This window comes from Micropterus salmoides, unplaced genomic scaffold, assembly GCF_014851395.1.
Source record: "Micropterus salmoides isolate LMB-PRFRI ecotype aquatic unplaced genomic scaffold, ASM1485139v1 Ms_hic_scaffold_5, whole genome shotgun sequence".
NCBI lineage: Eukaryota > Metazoa > Chordata > Actinopteri > Centrarchiformes > Centrarchidae > Micropterus > Micropterus salmoides.
This window is the reverse complement of record NW_024044237.1, coordinates 28,167,872-28,190,287: the sequence shown is the minus strand read 5'-3', so window position 1 is coordinate 28,190,287 and position 22,416 is coordinate 28,167,872. Positions and strand designations below refer to the sequence as shown.

The window sequence follows — 22,416 nt, the reverse complement described above, 5'->3', positions numbered from 1 at the left end:
TCAGTTGAATAATGCTTTGACTATTTCAGAGGTTGTAGAGTTCAAACAGAAAGAGACAAAAAGGTAGAAGACTTATTGTCGTCACTTTGCAGTTTTCCCATAGATGAGGCAAACATTCAGACACATGTCCCCAAGAAAGCCTTAAATCTTGAATCTGTGAGCATGTCCAACATTTATAGATGAGGGTGCTCAGTCACATAACCACCTGTCAAAACTTGTCTTTTGATCTCCCTCTCTTATCTCCCTCTACTGCTCCATTTTCTGCATTATTCTGCTTTTGATTTCTTTCTTTCTTTCTTTCTTTACTTTAAGATTCTTTGGGGCGAGGAGGAGGACAAGGAGGAGGGGGGGTCTAAGATATATAATCTGTGATTGATAGCAGAGGAGACCAACATAAGAGGAGTATCAACAATTTATTTTCCATTTTAAATAAAGATGGAAAAACAGAGGAAACTGCCAAGGGTATTCATTTAATCTGAATGGAACTTCAATAAAACAAATTCCTATGACAGCTATTTCAGTTCTTCACTGAGAAGCATTCCCCAAAAAACCTTTTGTCTTCTGTCTTGACAGCCCACTACTGTCACGCTAGCCCATCTTGTCGGCTCCCTATTAAATCAATATATAATGTTACCAAGGACAAAATTTGGTAAGCCTGACCACATGAGGCATATACTTCTCCATGCCTGATGACAGATTCTGCCATTTGGTTCCTGTGTCCCTACCTTCTATACAAGGGTATTTAATTCCAACTACCACTTCACATTGATATCAGAACCAGAATCGCTGTAGCTGCCAAGTATGACAGATGTAGAGAGAATCTTGTTACTGCAGATTATATAATATATATATTCTGAATAAAAACACAACATTCTTTGCAGATACAAAAGCAATGTCTTCATAAAGTTAGATGGCATTCAAACACATAAGCTTTTACATGGCATAAGACTGCCATCTAGTGGCCAATGAGATGCTTTACTACAAAGTCAAGAATAACATTTTAAAAAATACACTACAGAATTGTATTCAAAATATCATTACAATGACATTGAATGTCAATCCATCATATTAGAAGGTAGCCACTCCAGGTTTAGTCTTCTCTTGCCACAGACTGATTACAGTACGGATGCTAAAAAAGAAGAATACAAATATCAGTAGCTATATAATAGTATTAAATCTCAGGGGATAACAATTTTGACAGTGTTTTGCACACACACAGATTTTCTTTTTGTCACTCCCTGACATTCCTCACCACAGCCATAATCAATACATGCTTAATCCAACTCTGGTGAGCTTTGTGGGGTCCACCTTTTCAAATAGGACTATGAGTCACAATAATGTGACTGTGAACTGATTTTGCCCCCTTAATGTCAGAGTAATAAAAGGAGAGATAAACACACACAGACTTAAAAAACTAGCAGCCATAGATCATTTAGGGTTTACCTTTTCCCACTTTTCAAAAGTTCAAAGGCCACATTGATTTGATCCAGCGGTAGGTTGTGGGTGATAAACTCATCAAGTTTCAGCTTTCTGTCCATGTAGCTGTCCACCAATTTAGGCACATCCTGCACACTCTTCCAACCTTTAGAAAAGGATAAGGAGTCCTCATGAACCAAAACAAGTGACTGGGTCATCTTAAGATATTATAGATTGTTGACGTTCAGAGCATATCAGATATTAGTTTTGTGATTAAGTGTTTTGCACTTTTCCTCAGCCTGCATCATTTTCTAAGTTCAATTAGTGATTTCCTTTGTTTCAAATTTGACAATCCCGATAATGGAGGCAAACTTGTTACTTTAATCATATGTGAACATATGATGAGCCTCTTGGCTTACTGAAAGAGTAACATTTTGTGTTGCGACACTGCATTCTGGTGAAGCTGGCTTGAAGATAGAATTAGCTACTTGCCTCTTCTCAGTGAATTTGTCTTTATATGCCTGAACAGTAACCCAAGAAAAACGTCTTTACTCTTTAATCTAAATTCTAGCTGAAAACATCAACTGGTAGATCCTTAGATGACCAATAATTGTTTGTCATTAATTGAGCAAAACATTTACTGACTCTTGCTTTTCTCTGGTTTATACAATTGTAAATTCAATACTAATTTTGGTTTGGGACTGTTGAACATCTTAGGCTCTGAAACCTTGTGATACATTAATTTTTATGATCTTTTAACTACTTGAAGCCATAATCAAAAAATGTTTACCAGTGTTTTAGTAAAAATATAGTCTAACATCAGATCTGAAATGCAACAGCTGACTTTACACAGGGCTTCTTATTTTAGGATGGATCTTTAATTGGATGATGATACACTTAATTTAAAGTTTCACTTATCACTCAATTTTTCCATCTTGCCAATTACCATATATTGTGTTGGAAGCATTGTGGAAGGCCATTTTTTGAAACTAAAAGGCCTGGTAACTTGTTTTAAGTTCACCTCCAAAATAAGTGCCCTTCAAAGTGCGTCCCATCAGGATCTTTTCAACCATGACGTTCATTACTTCTGTCTCTGTCCACCCAGCGATGACACAGACGCCCCAGGCATCTGTTGTAGACTCCAGCGCAGCACTCTAGGACAACACATAGCACCAGTTGTCTTAATTAATACTACTTTTTGAATAAATATATAAAATCACAGACTCCAATGAAACTAGAATACGAAAAAAAAAACAATTGCACCATTAAAAATTTATCTGTGTGCACATACTGCATTATACTGTAGACCTACTCAATAGTTAAACTGTATAGACTAGAGGATTCCTACTGTAACCATAGGACTGAATTTTCATAAAGATGAAATGTTAAAAACGTCAAAAAGATGAAACACCCTAAAGATTGAGACACCCACCATGACAGGTGGACTTCCAACACATTCCAGAGCAAAGTCTACTCCTCCCTCTGTCATATCCACCAGAACCTCCTGGATGGGCTTGCTATGATCATTGGGGTTGACACATTCAGTGGCTCCAAACACTTTGGCTTTCTCAAACTTGTCAGGGTTGATGTCAACCCCAATGATCCTTTTCGCCTCAGCAGCCTTGCAGCCCATGATGGCAGCCAGTCCGACAGCTCCAAGCCCAAACACGGCACACAAGGAATCTTTTTCAACCTGGATGCGAACAATTTCGGAGCAAGTCAACCAAGAACTGTGATCACTTCATCAACATATATAGTACATTTTGAATTTTCATAAACAAATCCATTATGCACATATTTTATTTTATATTTAACTTGTATTCTTTTGTAAGCTTGCTTTTAATTAATCAGGCTTTTAAGCCTCACGGCTTTTGATGTGTTATTTGTCACGGATTATGCAAGCATGGTTTTAAAGTGTTCTACTGTACATATCAAATATATAAATTCAACTTCACTTTAAACTCACTTCAGCTAAATATTCCATTAGCTATTTTGAAAGAAGGCATGCAATACTGCTTTGTCATTGTTTTAGTTTCAATCATAGTTTCACTTTGTTTTCAGCTAAGTGTTTACCCTTACATTATTAATCAAATTTATTTCCAGGATAAATCCCCTTGAGATGTACCATCTTGTTTTCCAGGGTGTCCTGAACAAAAACATAATAATAATAATAAAAATAATATAAGACTACGCAAACACCAAACACACTTACAATAGTAAACATTTTAAGAATACAAAAAGAAAACACACTCACTCACGTACCATGCACATGCCACAAAATCTAGACACCAACACTAATAATAAAACAGTACAGTATAAGAGTAAGTAACAATAATTAATAGGAGCAGTCTGTTGTAAGGTGAATAATAAGAGCATTTTTAAATGAACCTAGATACTACAGAGATGTCAAGAAAGTTGGCAGATTGTTCCAGTCTCTAGGAGCCTTGCTATTGAGAAGTCCTAAGTTTGTTCAACATTCAAAACAAGTAATATTTTATATGTTGTGTTTCGGGGGATGCTTTCCATATCTTTATATTTACACCTTTAGTTTTTTCCACAGACTTAGGTTTATATGCAAAAAATATGACAAAAAAAATACAAAAGGGGTTGAATTTGGGACCCCTAAGATCTTTTTTAACAATTAAGTACATGCAGTGCTCATGTGCTCATCTACTGACATCTTGTGGCGGAAATAAATAACTACATTCCTGCCATATACTCTTAACATCACCGGACAGCAACTTAGGAATATGTCAAATACATAAATTAAAACTTTCCCTTCAAATAGTAAATCAATTTTGTTATAATAAGCTCAAATGTTTATTAATGGTCATATGTGTGAATAAATCTTTGTGAATGTATTGCACCTGCATCTGTCTTGTTGGCAAGGCAGGGTTCTGCAAGCAACAACCACTGGTCCACATCAGAGTTGACGAAAATTAGTTATTATTCGAATGCAAGTGTCAGGCAGCTCTGCATCCCCTTACCTTGCCTGTATTAATAGCAGCACCATAACCAGTGGAGACACCACAGCCTAGCAGACACACTTTATTCAGCGGTGCATCACTTCTTATCTTTGCAAGTGAGGTATCAGGAACCACAGTGTACTGGGAGAAAGAACTGACACCAAGGAACTGGTATACATGCTGCCCCTTGCAAGAGATCCTGCTTGTGCCATCAGCCAATACACCCAATTGAGTATTTGACCTAAAAGTCACAAACAAAGAAACAATGAGTACTTTAACAGCATGAAAGCAATAGTGTGGACAAATATGGAGTGTGTGTGTGTGCGTTTAAACATGTGGTAATAAAATCACCAGTTTCTCCTGCACAGATTTGTTTTAGGACTCTGACATCGTTCACAGTTCTCACACTGTGGCAGAAAAAGAGGAATAACTTTGTCACCTAAGAAAAACAACAAAAAGCAGACAAACTATTTCAGTATATATAAAGACCAAAAAATGTGTTTGTAGTGAGCTGTGCAATTTACCCGGTGAGAATTTTGTGACTTCTGGACCAATACTCTCCACTACACCTGCTGCTTCATGGCCGAGAACTAGAGGGAATGGTCTAAATTTCATCCCTTTTCCAGTCTCATACAGGTATTCCCAGTCTGTGTGGCACACGCCTGTGGCAACAATCTGTACAAATAGGTTGGTTGCTGATTCATGGAACAGTTTTAAGAAGTGAATGTGGTTGGTACACAAATTTCATTCTAACAGGAAACCAACTGAGACAAAGGAAGTGAAATTTAATAAAAGGTTTTCTGTCAGCATGGTCAAATTGAAAGTAACATCCTCTTGAAATATAGTATTTTCTTGTCAGTGATGGTAATCCAACATTATGCCATTGTTTTTGTTAGTTAATTACATTATATAACATAATATCTGTTTGCACTAGTAGGTTTGCTGTGTCTTCACAGGTGCTTGAATGTACAACTAACGTTGGAAACAAAATGTTCATATTTTCTTGGATTACATAGTCTGGTTGAGCAGCTGACCTTGATGCGGACTTCATGGACCTTAGGGGGAGCCACTTCCACATCCTCAATTGACAGAGTTTTCCCAGGCTCCCATGCAACAGCTGCCTTGCATTTGATCACCTGACAAAGAAAAATACATGTGTTTGTGGAATCACACAGTGCTTTGAGAATGAGCAGAGACGTACTGGCTGGGCGTGGCCTCCGTTTGCGTCTTGGGTCTTGTCTCCAAATCAGAGGCTCAAAATGGGGTTAAACTGGGCGTTGAGCGTCATGAAACAAACACTGAATATATCAGAGATATATGTTTTTTCTTACCTGGCCTGTTGTTGACATTTTTCAGTGATGTTTGCTAATTAAGTTGCCTGCATTTGAACAAAATAAGTATATTATTATTCGAATATTTACACATGTGTAACGTTACACCGCCAAGCCACACAGAGAAAACTTTGTGCCAATGTATGTTAACAATGAAGTTTGTAAAGTCATACTGACCGAGTCTCTTATGCTTGTCTGGATGAGTCACCCAGGAGGGTGTGATCCAAATAAACTGTCTCTCGTATGATGCGTTTAATATACATGCCGCATTTACGACATTTCCCGACACTGGTGGATACCTTTACGGCAGCCTTTGGTCACACGTGTTGTCATCGCATGGGAGTCCCTCGGAGTAAATAGCTGAAGTTGGCCGCGGTCGAATTTGTGAGTAATTTGCTTTAACAGTGTTGCAGACTTTTCAACGTTTGTATTTTGGAGCGAATACATAACTAATTTGTTTGTGTTAGAACATACGGGTGGATTGTGTAGTTCTTTTTATTTATGAAGTGAGCTAGCATGTTAGCTAAGTTGGAACGGCTATTTCTGCTGAATCCATGGTGTGAGCACGTTAAATGCATTTAATTCGCTTCACAGAGTTTATATCACATTCGTAACTGAAGGCCAAACATTAATTCACGTGTTTTATGTTTGTTTTGTTCTGATTTATTTCCTTTCTCTCTTTTTACGTGTTTCTCACACAGAATTTGAAGAAAAATGTCTTTCAGAGGAGGAGGTGGACGAGGTGGTGGAAGAGGGGGAGGATTTAACCGAGGTGGAGGAGGCAGAGGAGGTTATGGAGGAGGCAGAGGAGGATATGGAGGAGGCAGAGGTGGTGGAGGATTCGGCAGAGGTGGTTTTAATAGACAAGACTATGGTCCTCCGGAATATGTTGTCGGTAAGATCATTACATCACAAACGAGTAATGTTGAGAGATGTTGCAGAAACTAACATCGGAGCCTGTGTGTTATTTGATCATCCTGAATAAGTTTAAGGCTTGAGTAATAAAGTGATAATACTAAAGTATAGAGAGGGACAATAATACAGTCAGTAGGGGGGTAACTTGTAAATGCCCGAAACAGTTGGGCCCAATTCCTATGTCAACCCTTAGCCCTAAGCCATAACAGACTTTAAATAATGCCACTTGTGTGTTTAGTGTCACAGGAAAGTTACCATAATTACCAGTTTCTGCTTTGCAAATACCGTTCATGCCAACATCTAAGTTGTAGTCACGACTGTGGGCTGAACAATATGGCCCTGTCTGATGAGCAAACAAGTACACAAGAACTTGGGCCCCTTTGTCATGATGGCTAGAACGCCTTTTGCACAACTAACTGTGACTTCACTGTGTTTTCACTCTGCAGCACTGGGAGAGTTCTTGCATCCATGTGAAGATGACATTGTGTGCAAGTGTACAACAGAGGAAAACAAAGTTCCCTACTTCAACGCTCCAGTGTACTTGGAAAACAAGGAGCAGATTGGGAAGGTGGATGAGATATTCGGCCAGCTACGGGACTTTGTATCCTTTCTGTTGTCTTTATTTCAGTTTCTGTGCCTCTAAAACAACATGTTGTGACCAAAAGTACTGGTCAGCTTCTGGGGGTTAAATATCATTGTTGTTGCTCAAACATCTGTTCCATTCCTTAACCTGTCCTTGCAGTATTTTTCAGTCAAACTTTCTGAAAATATGAAGGCGTCTTCATTTAAGAAACTTCAGAAGGTACAAAAGATGTCTTACATTCTTACAAGTAGTTCATTGGCATACTTAAATGCATTTCAGTGCCTGTGCGTACTACACCGTATGTAATTTACAACGTCTCATTAAGTTCTATATAGATCCAATGAAGCTCCTCCCACTGCAAAGATTCCTCCCCAGGCCACCAGGAGAGAAGGGTCCCCCGAGAGGAGGCAGAGGTGGAGGAAGAGGTGGTGGACGTGGAGGTAAGGCATCCAAACCTTGTCTCATTTGAATTAATCTTGTGTAGAAAAATGTAGAATCTGTAGTTTTTTTCTCCCGCATGGGCACTAAGATTATCTCTCAGCCTTGTTGCCGTTTATCTAAAGTGGAAAAGAAAACTTTCTGCCTATTTACAGCACGTCTTGTAAGATTGGTCTGACTAATTCTGCTTTGCTTTTGTTTATGTTTCAGGGGGTTTTCGAGGTGGCAGGGGTGGAGGCGGCCGTGGTGGAGGATTTGGAGGCGGCCGTGGTGGAGGATTTGGAGGCGGCCGTGGCGGAGGAGGCTTCAGAGGAAGAGGCGGCGGTGGTGGACGTGGATTCAGAGGTTGGTCGCTTTTCAGTGTTCTACAATTTGTTATTGTCCCTCTTCGTACGAAGATACTCATTTTCTTTATTGTTTACTTGTAGGTGGCAAATGATACGACAGTGATGGTCTGGTGTGACTGTCTCATCTCAGTCTTTTGCTACACAAGCAAAACGCTGCATCATATGCCAGTATTTGGCCTGTTGGACTCAGAATATGGACATTGCCTCGATTTGTAGAACTTGAATGCATTTTCTCTTTTTGTTTTATTTTTTATTTTTTTACCAGTTTTGAATGTGTGATGGATCTTGATGATTTTTATTTAAAAGGTTCATATGTATGCTTGTGTGTAACAAGGACCATTTTAGCCTGTTGGGGATTATTGGTTCCTTTTGTGAACAGGCATGTCATTATTCTGTGCTGATTGTAGGACATGACATGTTTGTACTTGTAAATTTCAAGAGATACATTCACAAACCTCCATGTGTTCATTTCCTCAGGGGTGGAAAAATGTGTGGGGAATCGGCCTTTGTATGTTGTTAGTTGAAAATCTTTTAACACACATCATTTGTAAAATCTTGAGCAGAATATTGTCACATTTCTGTCAAAGGTCTCAATTAAAAGGTGCTTTGTAACTGTCTTTTAATTTGAATTTTCATGTCTTAGTAGTGGAGTGCCATCCTGAAGTGGAAGTATGTGTTTTTCTCTGAAATAATGTTATCCTGAATAGGAAAAAACTTGTATTGCAAGTGGCAGAAAGTAGGCAGAGAATATTAAGTTCCCCCTCACTCAAAAATTAGCTCATTTACTTCACTTTGAGGTGAAACCTTTACTGTGCAGAATAATGTATGTATGTGGAAACTTGAAACCTACAGTGCACATACAGTTAGGTCCGAAATATTTGGACAGTAACACAATTTTCAGAATTTTGGCTCTGTATGCCACCACAATGGGTTTGAAATTAAAGAACTGAGATGCAATTGAAGTGCAGACTTTCAGCTTTAATTTATAATATCATGTGAAACATTTTTATACATAGTTCCCTTATTTAGGGGCTCAAATGTAATTGAACAAATTAACATACATAAAATGTTTTTAATACTTTATTGAGAATCCTTGACTGGAATGACTGGAACCCATGGAAATTACCAAACGCTGGGTTTCCTCCTTTGTGATGCTTTGCTAGGCCTTTACTGCAGCCTTCTTTAGCTGTTGTATGTTCGAGGGTCTTTCAGCCTTAAGTTTTGTCTTCAGCAAGTGAAATGGATGTTAGATCGGGTTGAGATCAGGTTACTGACTCGGCCACTGCTGAATATTCCACTTTTTTACCTTATAAGACTCCTGGGCTGCTTTCGCAGAATGTTTTGGGTCATTGTCCATCTGTAAAGTGAAGCGTCGTCCAATCAACTTTGCTGAATTTGGCTGAATCTGAGCAGACAATACATTCCTATACACTTGAGAATTAATCCATCTGCTTCTGTCTTCTGTCACATAATATACAGTGACCCAGTGCCATCACACTTCCTCCACCATGTTTTAGAGAGGATGTGGTATGCTTTGGATCATGAGCGGTTCCAAACCTTCTTCATACTTTTTTCTTCCCATCATTCTGGTAGAGGTAGATCTTAGTTTCATATGTCCAAAGAATGCTGTTCCAGAACTGAGCTGGCTTTTATAGATGTTTTTTGGCAAAGCCTAATCTGGCCTTTCTATTTTTGAGGTTTATGAATGGTTTAGAAGCCTGTGACTTAGATATTGATATTCCTACCTCCTGGAGAGCCTTCATTTGGCTGGATGTTGTAAAGGGGTTTTTCTTTTCCATGGAAAGGATCCTACAATCATCCACCACTGTTGCCTTCCGTGTATATTCAGGTCTTTTGGTGTGGCAATCTCACCAGTGTGTTGTTTTTTCCCCTAGAATGTACCAAACTGTTGATTTGGCCACTCCTAATGTTCCTGCTTTCTCTCTTGATGGATTTTTTAATTTTTTCACTTTAACCGCATGCTGTGCATTCCCAGCAATAGCTTCCAAATGCAAATTCAACTCGAGACCGTTTACCTGCTTAATTAATGAAGTAACGAAGGAGTAGCTCACACCTGTCCATAAAACAGCTTTCGAGGATTGTGACAATTACTTCTGGTCCCTTGAAAAAGAGGGGACTACATATTAAAGATCTCTAATTCCTAAACCCTTCCTCCAATGTGGATGTTAATACCCCCAAATTAAAGGTGCGAGACTACACGTTAAGACCATATTGATTATTTAATTGTAGCTTCAATATGTTTTTATAAACAGCCAAAATAACAAAACTTGTGTCAATGTCCAAATATATATGGAGCTGACTGTATGGATACTGAGACATCTTGTGTCAGGTAGTTGAAATTTTGACATGAACAATAGAAGAAGGAATAGGTTTTAATTTTAACTAGGTTATTTGACCTATTTGTGAAATACAATAGTAATTAAATATTCATCAAATAATTATTTTTATGTCTGCATTGAAATAAACAAAATAGCAAATTTGACTTATTTTTATACAAATCAGTGCAGTAGATATATTGCATTGCACGGGTGGTGAAGGCGCAATGGATAAGACTATGCCTTTGGTGTGGGTTCAATCCCCCATTCTGACCTATCCCCCATTGTGTCCCTGAGCAAGACACTCCTAATTGCTCCAGAGGCGTGCATCAGATAAATGTAAATATATATATACCCTCACCAGTCCATATTAAGAAATGAAGACATCAATTTGGTGTTGTTTGATTTCCACTTAATAGCGGCTTTATCAGTAGACTGAATTAGCTCATTCATTTTGTCTTAAGTACTATTTCCAAGGCCAACAATGTAACGTTATCTGTGTATGAAAAAAATCCTCCGTGCCTACGTCATGCTTACCCTTGTCGTTTCTGATTGGTCTGGGCTTTAACTCCTTTACGGCTGCGTACCGCCCCAACCTCTTGTGCTGAGGACCGAACATGGAGACAGCTGGAAAAGTAAGTATAATTCTGCCAAAATGTGCAAAATATATATTAAATGCATCCTTTCCTTATGTATGTGTCGTAAGGGTGGCATCAGTGTCACTTACAGCATAAAAAATGAGGTTATTACAAGTAACGTGCACGCATTTACTTGCGCTGAATGAACAAGTACAAAGAATCTCTGTTTCATTACTTAACGTTAACAGGGATCTTTGGTCAGTCAGTCGCAAATGGTGGTTGCAAATTGTCGCAACGCGTGCCCCGAGAGAATTGTTATAAGAAAGCGTTTACGACCAGAATGATAAATCTTAGCCACTTCTCATTTAGCTTTACAAATCATAAGGCAACTGATAAAGCTATATTGGGTTATTGTTAAAGCAGGACCTTACTCCCAACAGCGAACTACTGGAACTCGGTTGGCTGTGCGTAAGTTTGAACACAGTCCAAAGGACAACTACACTGCACCTAGCTCGACTTGGCATCACTGTAAAGCCCCAGTCATCACATGGCTGCAGTTACTCAGTTAATTGTAGAAGCAGCGTTTGGGGAAAAAACGTACTGTACTTTGCCTTCAGGTTATCAAGTGCAAAGCAGCTGTTGCCTGGGAACCGGGGAAGCCTCTTTCCATTGAAGAGGTGGAGGTAGCCCCACCTAAGGCCCATGAAGTTCGCATCAAGGTAAACCAAACATTAGCATACCATTGCCACTTTTCTTTGACATGACATGAATGCAACTGATATGAGTCCTGCCTAAAAGTTTAGAAGAACAATTCAGTAAAGATGCTCTTTCCGGATCCTATCTAGTTTTTGTATTCTTTTTTTATCAGCATGACAAGTAGAAAAGGGAATCTACAATCTCCTCTGGAAGAATCACACCTAGCCCAAAGTTTAAAGCTTTAGAAACAGACTCGTATGACTTCGATGTGTCATAACTGAGGAATGCCCTAGTTAGACATAAATTAAAATAATGTTAATATCAGGCCTAACGGCTTACGTTTTCCTGTCTTGCATCTAGCAACATGACATGAACTTTAAATGACCCTGTGCCTGTCAGATTTTTGCTACAGGGGTGTGTCATACAGATGCCTACACTCTGAGTGGCAGTGACCCTGAAGGACTTTTCCCTGTCATCTTGGGCCACGAAGGTGCTGGAACAGTTGAGAGCATTGGTGAGGGCGTCACCAAATTCAAGCCAGGTACGGAGCTGCCAGACAAGATATTGTGTTTTGAATAAGTATGTCTTATGTCGTATGATTTTTAATTGTATACAATTCTTTTTCACCAAGGTGATACTGTCGTCCCATTGTATGTGCCCCAGTGTGGTGAATGCAAATTCTGCAAAAACCCCAAGACCAACCTTTGCCAGAAAATTAGGTAATGCTGTAAGACAAATTTATGCAACCTTGAGTTGGTGAAGCTTGTCTGTTTTTAGCGATAATACCGAACAAGAAAATGTCTTTTTTTTGCAACCTCAATCGTGGAACTCAGAGCCTCAGGTTCCCCACCTCAGGGCAACCAAATCAAAGTGCAGTCATCATCAGTTTGAGCTTGCGTCGTACAAAGCAATTGAATTTCATCATACATTCATGAAAAAAAATCATCTTTTCCCTGTCCTTCCACCCTGCAGAGTAACCCAGGGTCAGGGCCTACTCCCCGACAACACATCACGCTTCACTTGCAAGGGAAAGCAAGTGTTTCACTTCATGGGGACCAGCACCTTCTCGGAGTACACTGTAGTGGCTGACATCTCTCTGGCCAAGGTGAACGAGAAAGCTCCACTGGATAAAGTGTGCCTTCTTGGATGTGGCATCTCTACAGGTTATGGTGCTGCTCTTAACACTGCCAAGGTGGGTACCACAGCATGAGATTGCCTGCTTACAAAAAAGAAGCACAAGTACAAGTTTATTTCTAAAGTGAGGTAACTGCCGTTGGAAAATTGTGACACAGTGTATTATTTAAAGCTCGTTATGCAGAACAAGTTTGCCCAAAGGACACAATGAAAAGAGATGAACACTTTGTTTGCAGGTTTTACTCTGAAGTGGGTCACCCACATTAATTATGCAGATTTGATGTGAAAATGAATTGTTGCCATGGGGTCTGTTTCCAAGTTGTTGTTTTTTCTTATTTTCATAGTGACATTATTTTGAACCATCTATTTTTTAGGTGTTTGTTGTAATTATTTTTTATTTATTAGTGGGAAAAAGATTGGTATATTTTACAGAAAGCATGACATAGGACCACACAGTTATGATGTATGTTTCCATGTTTTTCTCCTTTTTTTTCTCCCTGGTACTTGCATCCATCAAAAAGAGAGAAATTGCAATATAGCACCATATTAAAAAGTAAGCCAATCCAGCTTTGATGTTTGTAAAAACAAATATCTTAAATAGGCTACATCAGTCAAACAACTTTAGGGTTCATACATAGATTCACTATATGCAAAATTATTAAGTAATGCTTTCATTTTCATAGTGCTCTTCTTCAACATTCACATCCTCAGGTTGAGCCTGGTTCCACTTGTGCTGTATTTGGCCTTGGAGCTGTTGGCTTGGCTGTTATTATGGGATGTAAGGTTGCTGGGGCAACCAGGATCATTGGTGTGGACATCAACCTTGCAAAGTTTGAGAAAGCTAAGGAGTTTGGCGCCACTGAGTGTGTGAACCCCAAGGACCACAGCAAGCCCATTCAGGAGGTTCTGGTGGAGATGACTGACGGGGGTGTGGACTATTCTTTTGAGTGCATTGGAAACGTGCAAATCATGGTGAGATTTACTTTGTGTTCAAAATGTATTTTGAACTTTCTGGACATCATATAGAAATGGAAGTAAGCAACATATAAAACATTTACAGTAACTGTGTTCATTTATCATTCTGGTTGGTTTTAGATGTACATGGTAGAGCTGGTATACATAGTGTTCAGTGTACTCAAAAGGTAGCACAAAAAACAGTTTTCATAAGTTGGCAATTCATAGAAACCAGGAAAAGTACCATTGTATTATTTCAGAGAGCTGCTCTGGAGGCATGCCATAAAGGATGGGGGGAAAGTGTCATCATTGGTGTAGCCGGAGCTGGACAGGAGATCTCGACCAGACCATTCCAGCTGGTGACAGGCCGAGTGTGGAGGGGCACAGCCTTTGGAGGTGACTGACTGTGTTAGAGAATTAATTGCAAACTCCAAATTTCTGCGAGTTCAAACCTTTTGCGCACTTTAATTATGGGTAATTAAGCCTTTTAGGATCCACTTTATTAGGTAAAGGTTTTAGCTGAGAAAGACCAAAAGATAACAAATTACTTTCTAATGAAAATATCTGTATTTGTAAGTCTTTTTTTAGCATTTAGGTAGTCATGGAACAACTGTAGAAGGCATGCTGTTTTTATAACACTAAGTTGAGCATATAAAATACTGTAATTTATCATAATTTGTCGTTTTAAATAATTATCTGTTATCTCTCCCCTCTTTTTGGTTGGGGAAGAGGCACCTTGCCCTAGTATTTTTACCTTGCCCTTTCAAACTGTTTGGCTTTGGCTAAATGAAAATTCCAGTTAAACTAGTTTTGATATTAACTCTCAGGCTGGAAGAGTGTGGAGAGCGTTCCTAAACTGGTGGAAGACTACATGAATAAGAAGCTGAAGGTGGATGAGTTTGTGACCCACACTCTGCCCTTTGAAAAGATCAATGAGGGATTTGACCTCATGCATGCTGGAAAGAGGTGAGAAGATTGTGCAGTTAGTGCATAAAATTGTGTTTGCTGTTGTTTTTCTACTTTGTAAAGCCCCCTTCACTTTTTGCTGTCTGTAACTTTTGGTGTTGACTCTAGCTTTTTATGTCCTACCTAATTATTTTGTTTTTTCTCATTGCAGCATCCGCACAGTGCTAACCTTCTGAGGTGCCTGAAACATTAACATCCTTCACATCCGGCCTTTAAACAGTCTCCTTCCATAGTTGCAGCACTTAATGTATTGCACTTGTTTTGTTGACGTAAGTTTCAGTATTAGAAAATCATTTAACAGCAGAATATCAGTTTGAAACAAAGTCATAAAATTTTTTTGAAAATGCATTTATTCTCTGATTTTCCATTTGTTGCTTATTTACTGACTGGTGTGATGTTTTATAAGAAAACATTACATTTATACATAAATGCATTTGGCTGCTGTTCATATAAAGATCATTCAACAATGGGTCTCTTTCAGCCTCATTTAGTCAGCCTTAGTTCATAATAATTTTATTTTTTATTTAATTTAACAGTTCATACTTAATAATCGACAACACCTATCATTTCCTTTTGGTAAGACAATCACAGACTGAGAAAGCATACCACATCCTGAAAGGAACACAAGCTTAATCCTGAGTAAAAGATAACTGTAATCACATGATCAGAAGTATTTGCTGTTAATTTCCTGTGTGTTTCCTGCCCAGATGAACATGTTTTATCAGTGCACATTCCTGCTAAGCCTGCACATTGTCGTGTGCAATATTCATGGTTATAATATACTAAGTATAATATACTTCAAGAAGGGTGGGAAACTATTTTTTGCAAAATTACCCCAATATGCAGTACAGTAATGAAGCTCATTTTAATGTTTGTGCTGCCTGCACTCCAAACTAGACTCCTACATACAGATGATGTGCAATCCAAGACAAGCAGTTACATAACAAATCAATGTATTTTGCACAAATGTACTACCACAGGGACTTTTTAATGTTTCATCTCTATTGTACATTTTTAAAAAGTGACTTGTCTGTTTGAGGGGATGTCCTAATTTTGTATCTCCTGTGATTACCTTGTAGACTTATTTTGATAAGGACTATATAAAGAAACCTAATATCCTGGCATTGCAGGATTCCCCTTTGCTCTGTGGGTCACCCTGCCACCCATACAACATGTCAACGCCTTGACATTTATGTTGACAGTAACACATTGACATCACCATCAGCAATATTGCTAAAGCATATTTCTCTAGTCAACAGGCTTTGTAAACCCCCTTGTGACCACCTTATCTTGACAAACTCAGTTTTATTGTTCTGTATACACAGCATTTTTACTGATCACGTCTTTTCTTATATGGTTTGTAAATACAGCAGGAGAATGGTCACATTATACTACTTGAAGTACATATATGGCACAATTCTCCACTAATATCTGATCTATTCTTTTTACTTCAAAGACAATTGATTGCACTACTACCTCAGATACATTTGGAATGTTTTATAATCCAGCCATGGTGCATATTCTCAATAATTGAAGGAGGATGACTTGTGACCCACACCCTGAATCAACATGTTTTTTTCTCCCCAAAATCTTTATTTGGTTCACAACAAATAACAGCAGGAAGAGGAACATACTATGAAGTGGCTATATAAAAATGTAGGTAAGTTAAATGAAAACATAAAGGTAAAGAAAAATAAGGTGCAATAAATAAAGTAATGGCATAATACTTAAGGCAGTATAAACATTATATTTCTATAGATAGTTCCTGTAACATATTAATTGTATAAGCACATTTATTATCATTTATAAATCCCTGGATCAACATGTACCTTTTGTCCTTCTTGCGCATGCGTTGTATAGAGTACCAGATGGCCCAATCAGCTATTTTAACACGCTAAAAAACTGAATGTGATTTCCAGAAGATGGCGACCGCTCTGGTGGTGAGTGTAGTACAACAAACTGGGCTTCCATTCCACAAGCCATGCTTTTATCCACTGTTAAAACACAGCGACGGTGTTTAATACAGTTTTAATTCTTTAAACTTCCTGTTATTACCTTTGACAGGTGACAGAACTCGCTAGCCAATTAAGTTAGCAGCACACTAGGTTAACACTGACGTTAGTCACTTTTTATTTAACATTATTCTTTAACGTTAACGTTCGTATGGACGTTGATTTTAGTCACAATAACTGCTACCGAAGTGCAACGTTAACTTAATCAACGCAGGGACACCGGGTTAAAACGCACTGCTGACCGAGTGGATATCTTAGTCGGTAAACCTGCGATGAACTTGTATGAATGAGAGGACGCACGCCTCGCTAACATTAACTTACTCTGTCAACAGTGATGTGTTCCTTGTCTTAGAGGTAACACAGACAGCTAAGTTAGCTAAATGTTTGTAATGGGCATTATGAACAAAGTAATTATAGTAAACAAAGTAATTATAGTCGTAAAACGGTAAACTTGCTATATTGCTATGCTATATTTTTTTGAAGACATCTCCCAAGTCCTCTACAAGTACACCTTCATTTTGAGTTGACGTTATTCTACTCACTGCTGGATTAATATTATGAAGGATGGTTCTTTTAGCCCCCGTTACGTTTGGTAGATGGAAAGGGGTGGGACATTCAGGCAATTGTACATGTAAGAAGAGCAAAAGTGAAAATTTATTTAACATTCGTCGCAGGGACAAGGACATTCCACCCTCATACACATACCTACCACACAAAGTGTCTCATCTATGACTATAAAATAAAATAAGAACTTTGTTTTTATTATTTCCTAGGTGTCAACCTCAGTTCCTGCAAAACCTGAAAAAGAAAAATGCGAAACAACCATTTCAAATGTTGCAAGTCCTGAATCATACATCAAGCATCCGTTACAAAACAGGTAAGACCACGGCTATATTGCCATCTATTCATTCTTAAACCCAACAAAGCCAAGAAGTTATAATTACATTTGCAGAAAATTTTGCTAACAAGTAGGCCTACATCAGTACAGTCTAGAATTTAGAAGGACCGGGACATTAAAGTTAATTTCTGCCAATTAGTACTTAATGGCCATGTGGCATTGCTGTAATCAGTCAAGATACTGAAAGGTGGCTATGATTTGAGCAGGTATTTTGCATCCTAATATTGGATACAGTTGTTTCATTGGATAATTTGTGCATCTTGTCTAGTAAAACAAGTTGTTAATGAGCAACATGACAGATGAGGGAACACACACAGGTTGTCTATAGTAACTGTTCTTTGATTTGCAGGTGGGCTCTTTGGTTTTTCAAGAATGACAAAAGCAAAACATGGCAGGCCAACCTTCGTCTCATCTCCAAATTTGACACTGTAGAAGACTTCTGGGCGTAAGTATATTATATTATTGCTATATAGCCTACTGTACAAAATTGATTCATCCATCCAGGTATTATATAATATGTCAGCTTAATTCAGCTTAATTTGTATGTTGCTGAACATAAAATATCCTTTTTCCTTCCCAGATTATACAATCACATTCAACTATCAAGTAACTTGATGTCTGGCTGTGACTACTCGCTGTTTAAGGTAGAACTGCTTTAATCACGGTCTTTTGACATAGTACAATATACACACTTCAAATTGGATTTTCTTTGCTTCCACTGTTAATAGGTATTCACTATATTTAGGGGGACTGGACAGGGGTATAGTTTCAGTTTGTCAAAGCCTGTAGGATCAGGTGCACTTGTTCAGGACCATTTTAATTCTGGTCCATTTAGAGCACACAATCTTATTATAAAGGAACCGAGAGTATTAAACCTCAAGTCCCATGGTCTGATGGATAATTCACACATTTGAGTTTTGCTGACTTGTGATTCTCCATCATCAGTGATACATGTACCCATAGGGTGGGGGAACACAGTGTATTTGAGATATTAGCAGCAAGTCTGGCTGCACTTCACTGCACTTTACTTATCTGAGGCAACAACAAGGCTTATGAAAGGGGTTCAGTCAAGACTGAAACATAAATAATCTTGGAAAGTTAGAAACAGAATGGAAAGCTGGCAAATCGTACTGCAATATGATGAGATATCGTTGCTACTTAAGATTTACTCATTGTTTATAAGGGATTGCTGCAGTACCTTGTAGGAAAATCCTTGCATTTACATGCTGACATGGTTACCAAATGCATATCTAACTAGACAAGAGATGTTTCTTGAGAGTTGCCATGATCAGCAGATGATTCGTCTTTAGTTCAGCTTTTGAATTCAAGTGTCACGTCCAGGCTGTCTTGTTGCATTCTCAAAGAACTGAAGGGAAAACGCTGGCTTGCAGGTAGACATCAAAAGAGAGCGGAGCAAGCTACATCCCTGTAACTCTGATGCAGTCTTTTGATATGTGATCGTCTTCATTTTAATTAAAATACAGCGTTTTGTTCGTATTGCTTTCTTCAGAATCCATGGCATTCTGACCACACTATTCTCACCACAAACTCTCTAAAGTTAGCATGGAAGTATGATTAAAATATGATTGAGGCACATCAGAGTTTTATTTGCATCTTAACTGCTAAATGTACCACATGGTGTTAAAACCTAACCAGACAAGTTAGACGTAAACACATCCTGAGGACAGACACCTTAATTCACCACACCCAGATTAACAGAGCACAATGTTGTTGGTGGTTTACTTATCTGGTGCTGCTTGGGAAGTCATATTTGCAGAGTACAAGACTCTTTTTTTTTTTTTTTTTTTTTTTTTTTTTTTTTTGTTCCTGCATGGAAACTTTGTAGCACAAAACATGTTTAGAGAATTCAGTTGGCAATAACTTCCTGAAAAGCACATCTAAGTTTTGGGGTGGGGGGTTTCTGTTTCTTATAATGGTCAATAATTAGATTTACTTCCTTTTGAACCATGAAAGCATTGAAACCACTGCCAAGCTGTGGCTTAGTGGCCTATTTGCACTAATGTTACTGTATTTGTAAACGGCACAATACTGTTTTTAGGTTTAAACTCAATTTAATTTTGAACTACAGTAAGATGGTTTTTTTTTTTTTTATGTAGTATAAACTATTTTAATTAAGCACACTACAGTAACTGAATTTGTACAGTAATTTGAAAAGTGGTATTCTTGAAACAGTTTATGAAATTCAGTATATAGCGAAGCTGTCCATTTTATATTTATATAATGTACAAATGTCAATTAGATGGTAATCTGCATGAGAAATAAAGAAAAGGAGAAATGATTTATTATAATCATCCACCTAAAGTGAAGCTGATAAATTAAAGCCTTTTATTTATTAATCATATGTTGGGATATTTGTGTTGTCTGACCTTTTTATTTGGATCCAGGATGGGATTGAGCCAATGTGGGAGGATGAGCGGAATCGACGAGGTGGCCGCTGGCTGATAACACTGTCCAAGCAGCAGCGCAGATCAGACCTGGATCGGTTCTGGTTGGAGACGGTATGCTCAGTCCTGTCGAGGACTGGTTAGTTTAACTAGTCTTATCTTGTAGGCCTTTTCCAGCGAAGACGTCGCATCAAAGCAGAACCCTTGAATAGAACTGAGCCATTGTTAATGTTAGTAACACCTGTGCTTTCCTTCTGTGAAAGGTCAGTGTTTGCTGTGGGTAAAAAGCCCATCAGCTAGTAACTTGAAAAGGAACTGCTCCCCAATAACAAGGTAATTGGAAATAACTGTTTTTCCTGCAGCTCTTGTGTCTTGTGGGTGAAGCTTTTGATGACCACAGTGATGATGTGTGTGGAGCAGTCATTAACGTCCGAGCCAAAGGAGATAAAATAGCAGTATGGACCACAGACTACGAAAACAAAGAGGCCATCACACACATAGGGTAACATGAAGTAGTCACAATTATTGATGACAAATAGATGTCAAAAAGAAATCAACAATACATTAAATCATAGTAAAGGGAATATTTTTCCTTTTATACTTGTTAATATGCAACACCTGTTTGTTCTTCCTGTCCCTTTTTGTTTGTCTTTTAGGCGTGTGTATAAAGAGAGATTGGGCGTTCCACCAAAAGTGATCATCGGATACCAGTCACATGCAGACACGGCCACAAAGAGTGGTTCCACAACCAAGAACAAGTTTGTTGCCTGAGGACCGTAAACCAGAATCTTCAACCATGTTTCCGTGTTTTCTTTTGTTCCCAGCATATATTTTCTGTACTTTTTCCATGAATGTAGCGGACATGTTTATCCACGAACAAACATTAGAAGTGGAGATAAAATTGCTTTGTTTTTGTGTTGCTTATTTGTTGCTACTTTACCAAAGCTTTTGTTTATGGTGATAGTATGTGAAGTTAAAATGTAGCACTTTTATTTGAGAACTTTATTGTGGTGGTGGGTCTAAGATGAGTAAAAGATGTGTTAATGCCCTGATTTCATTTATAAATGCAGTTTGTGGAGAATTTATTTCATTTTTCCAGGTGTGTGTGTGTGTGTGTGTGAACAATTTTTGTCTTAAAGTACATAACATTAAAGGCAGTAAAATATTTTCTACTTCAGTATAAACTGTAGCTTTTTGTTAGCACTGCACATGTCACTCAGTCAGTCTACAGTATAAATGTAGTGCTATATTGCACATTTAGTTGCACAGTGGAATTTTTAACCATACATTGTGATTTAACCCACATATTCTGAACTTGAACTGAACCAACAAATTGATAGGGGGGGGGATATATTAAACTGGTTTTCATGTAGTCAAAGAACGTTTTGCCATCTTTATGCAGTTGTTTTTTCAATTTGACAAATTAGTTATTTTATTGCCAGTGTTGGAAATGGGTCTTAGTTTGAACTGTTTCATTTCTTGTCAAGCAGCTTGTGCAATACATGAAGAGTTAAAACCATATGTTCAAAGATACTTACGTTGCTTCATTATTGTCTAAATATTTTCAAGTTGACTTCTTTGACACTCGAGTATAAACTTCAGATTTCCCATCAAAATCCAGCAGGACGCATGGGTAATCCCATGTGGTACCTCAGATTTATTACTGAGCAAATGTAATTTATAAATGCTAGAGTTTTGCATTTCAGAGCACTGAAAGGTCAGTGATGAAAATTGCATTTTGTATCACAGTATGTCTTCAATGAGGATATTTTCCAAATGTAAATTTTGCCGTCTATTTCTTTGCTTGCACAAGCCATTGGACAGGGTAAAATGTTGAGTTAAAAAGTTTACATAATTAAGTTATTTTTTTCCACTGCAGTTTACATAGTAGGATTATTTCCTTTCCAGATTTTGTTTTGTATGTGGAATAACTGACTTGAAAAAGACATCCTGCCCCCATTTTTTGAGCAGTAAATTAAAGGAGTGATGTAAAAAAAATATGTACAGTGAAGTGTGTTCTCTGAAAATGTGTTTTAATTAGGAACTGATTATATTGACTGTTAAATGATAATTGCATGCTATGTGTTTGATTTGGAAAAAAATCCATCTTGGCAGTGGTTTAGAGACAGAAAAGTCCTTTTATGCAATTTTGGAAACCAAATATGGAAAAGTATTTGCTTTTCTTTGTACCAACAAAGCTGAGGGGAATGATCTTAAGTAATCTATGGCATTTACTATTGCCAAGAGACAAGAGACACACCTGTTAATCTTCTCTTATTGTTAGACTGACATTGTAGTTAAGTTGGTATTCAGCCTAATGTTTGCTTTCTGACTATTTAAGGTAGATAAATAGATTTCTGTTGTAGCTGTAGCTACAGTAATTTATGTCTCAGTTGGTCTTCATCTTTATTAGGCTATATTGCAGTTGGACTCAAATGGGC

The 22,416-nt window shown here is 38.0% G+C and overlaps 4 protein-coding genes and 1 long non-coding RNA gene across 7 annotated transcripts; 4 read left to right on the top strand and 1 right to left on the bottom strand.

Moving 5' to 3' along the window:
* Positions 1–394: 394 nt before the first annotated feature.
* On the bottom strand, positions 395–5,995 carry LOC119888261 (alcohol dehydrogenase class-3-like). Of its 2 annotated transcripts, none has more exons than XM_038698752.1 (10): positions 5,891–5,995; positions 5,714–5,760; positions 5,417–5,518; positions 4,907–5,057; positions 4,734–4,821; positions 4,404–4,623; positions 2,849–3,109; positions 2,438–2,570; positions 1,444–1,582; positions 395–1,129 (listed from the first exon to the last, which is right to left on the bottom strand). In XM_038698752.1, exons 2-10 carry the CDS (start codon positions 5,729–5,731, stop codon positions 1,069–1,071), a joined length of 1,173 nt encoding a protein of 390 aa, XP_038554680.1. In that variant the 5' UTR covers positions 5,732–5,760; positions 5,891–5,995; the 3' UTR covers positions 395–1,068. The 2 variants fall into 2 exon arrangements, with proteins under 2 accessions (XP_038554680.1, XP_038554681.1); XM_038698753.1 differs by having other exon boundaries at positions 5,584–5,760; positions 5,891–5,941.
* Positions 3,544–21,973, top strand: LOC119888266. Its single transcript, XR_005441875.1, has 3 exons — positions 3,544–3,557; positions 4,695–4,701; positions 21,075–21,973. It is a non-coding gene; the product is annotated as an uncharacterized LOC119888266 (long non-coding RNA).
* Positions 6,415–8,608, top strand: gar1 (GAR1 homolog, ribonucleoprotein). The gene is made up of 6 exons (XM_038698757.1): positions 6,415–6,608; positions 7,075–7,229; positions 7,371–7,430; positions 7,537–7,651; positions 7,860–7,994; positions 8,078–8,608. Exons 1-6 carry the CDS (start codon positions 6,428–6,430, stop codon positions 8,086–8,088), a joined length of 657 nt encoding a protein of 218 aa, XP_038554685.1. The 5' UTR covers positions 6,415–6,427; the 3' UTR covers positions 8,089–8,608.
* On the top strand, positions 10,881–15,129 carry LOC119888263 (alcohol dehydrogenase class-3). The gene is made up of 9 exons (XM_038698754.1): positions 10,881–10,967; positions 11,528–11,629; positions 12,006–12,147; positions 12,238–12,325; positions 12,579–12,798; positions 13,452–13,712; positions 13,955–14,090; positions 14,522–14,660; positions 14,812–15,129. The coding sequence occupies exons 1-9, from the start codon at positions 10,950–10,952 to the stop codon at positions 14,834–14,836; spliced, it is 1,131 nt and encodes a 376-aa protein (XP_038554682.1). The 5' UTR covers positions 10,881–10,949; the 3' UTR covers positions 14,837–15,129.
* Positions 16,556–21,060, top strand: eif4ea (eukaryotic translation initiation factor 4ea). Of its 2 annotated transcripts, none has more exons than XM_038698756.1 (7): positions 16,556–16,600; positions 17,446–17,549; positions 17,920–18,015; positions 18,151–18,214; positions 19,976–20,089; positions 20,338–20,477; positions 20,632–21,060. In XM_038698756.1, exons 1-7 carry the CDS (start codon positions 16,583–16,585, stop codon positions 20,744–20,746), a joined length of 651 nt encoding a protein of 216 aa, XP_038554684.1. In that variant the 5' UTR covers positions 16,556–16,582; the 3' UTR covers positions 20,747–21,060. The 2 variants fall into 2 exon arrangements, with proteins under 2 accessions (XP_038554684.1, XP_038554683.1); XM_038698755.1 differs by lacking the exon at positions 16,556–16,600 and adding an exon at positions 16,940–17,026.
* Positions 21,974–22,416: the final 443 nt, after the last annotated feature.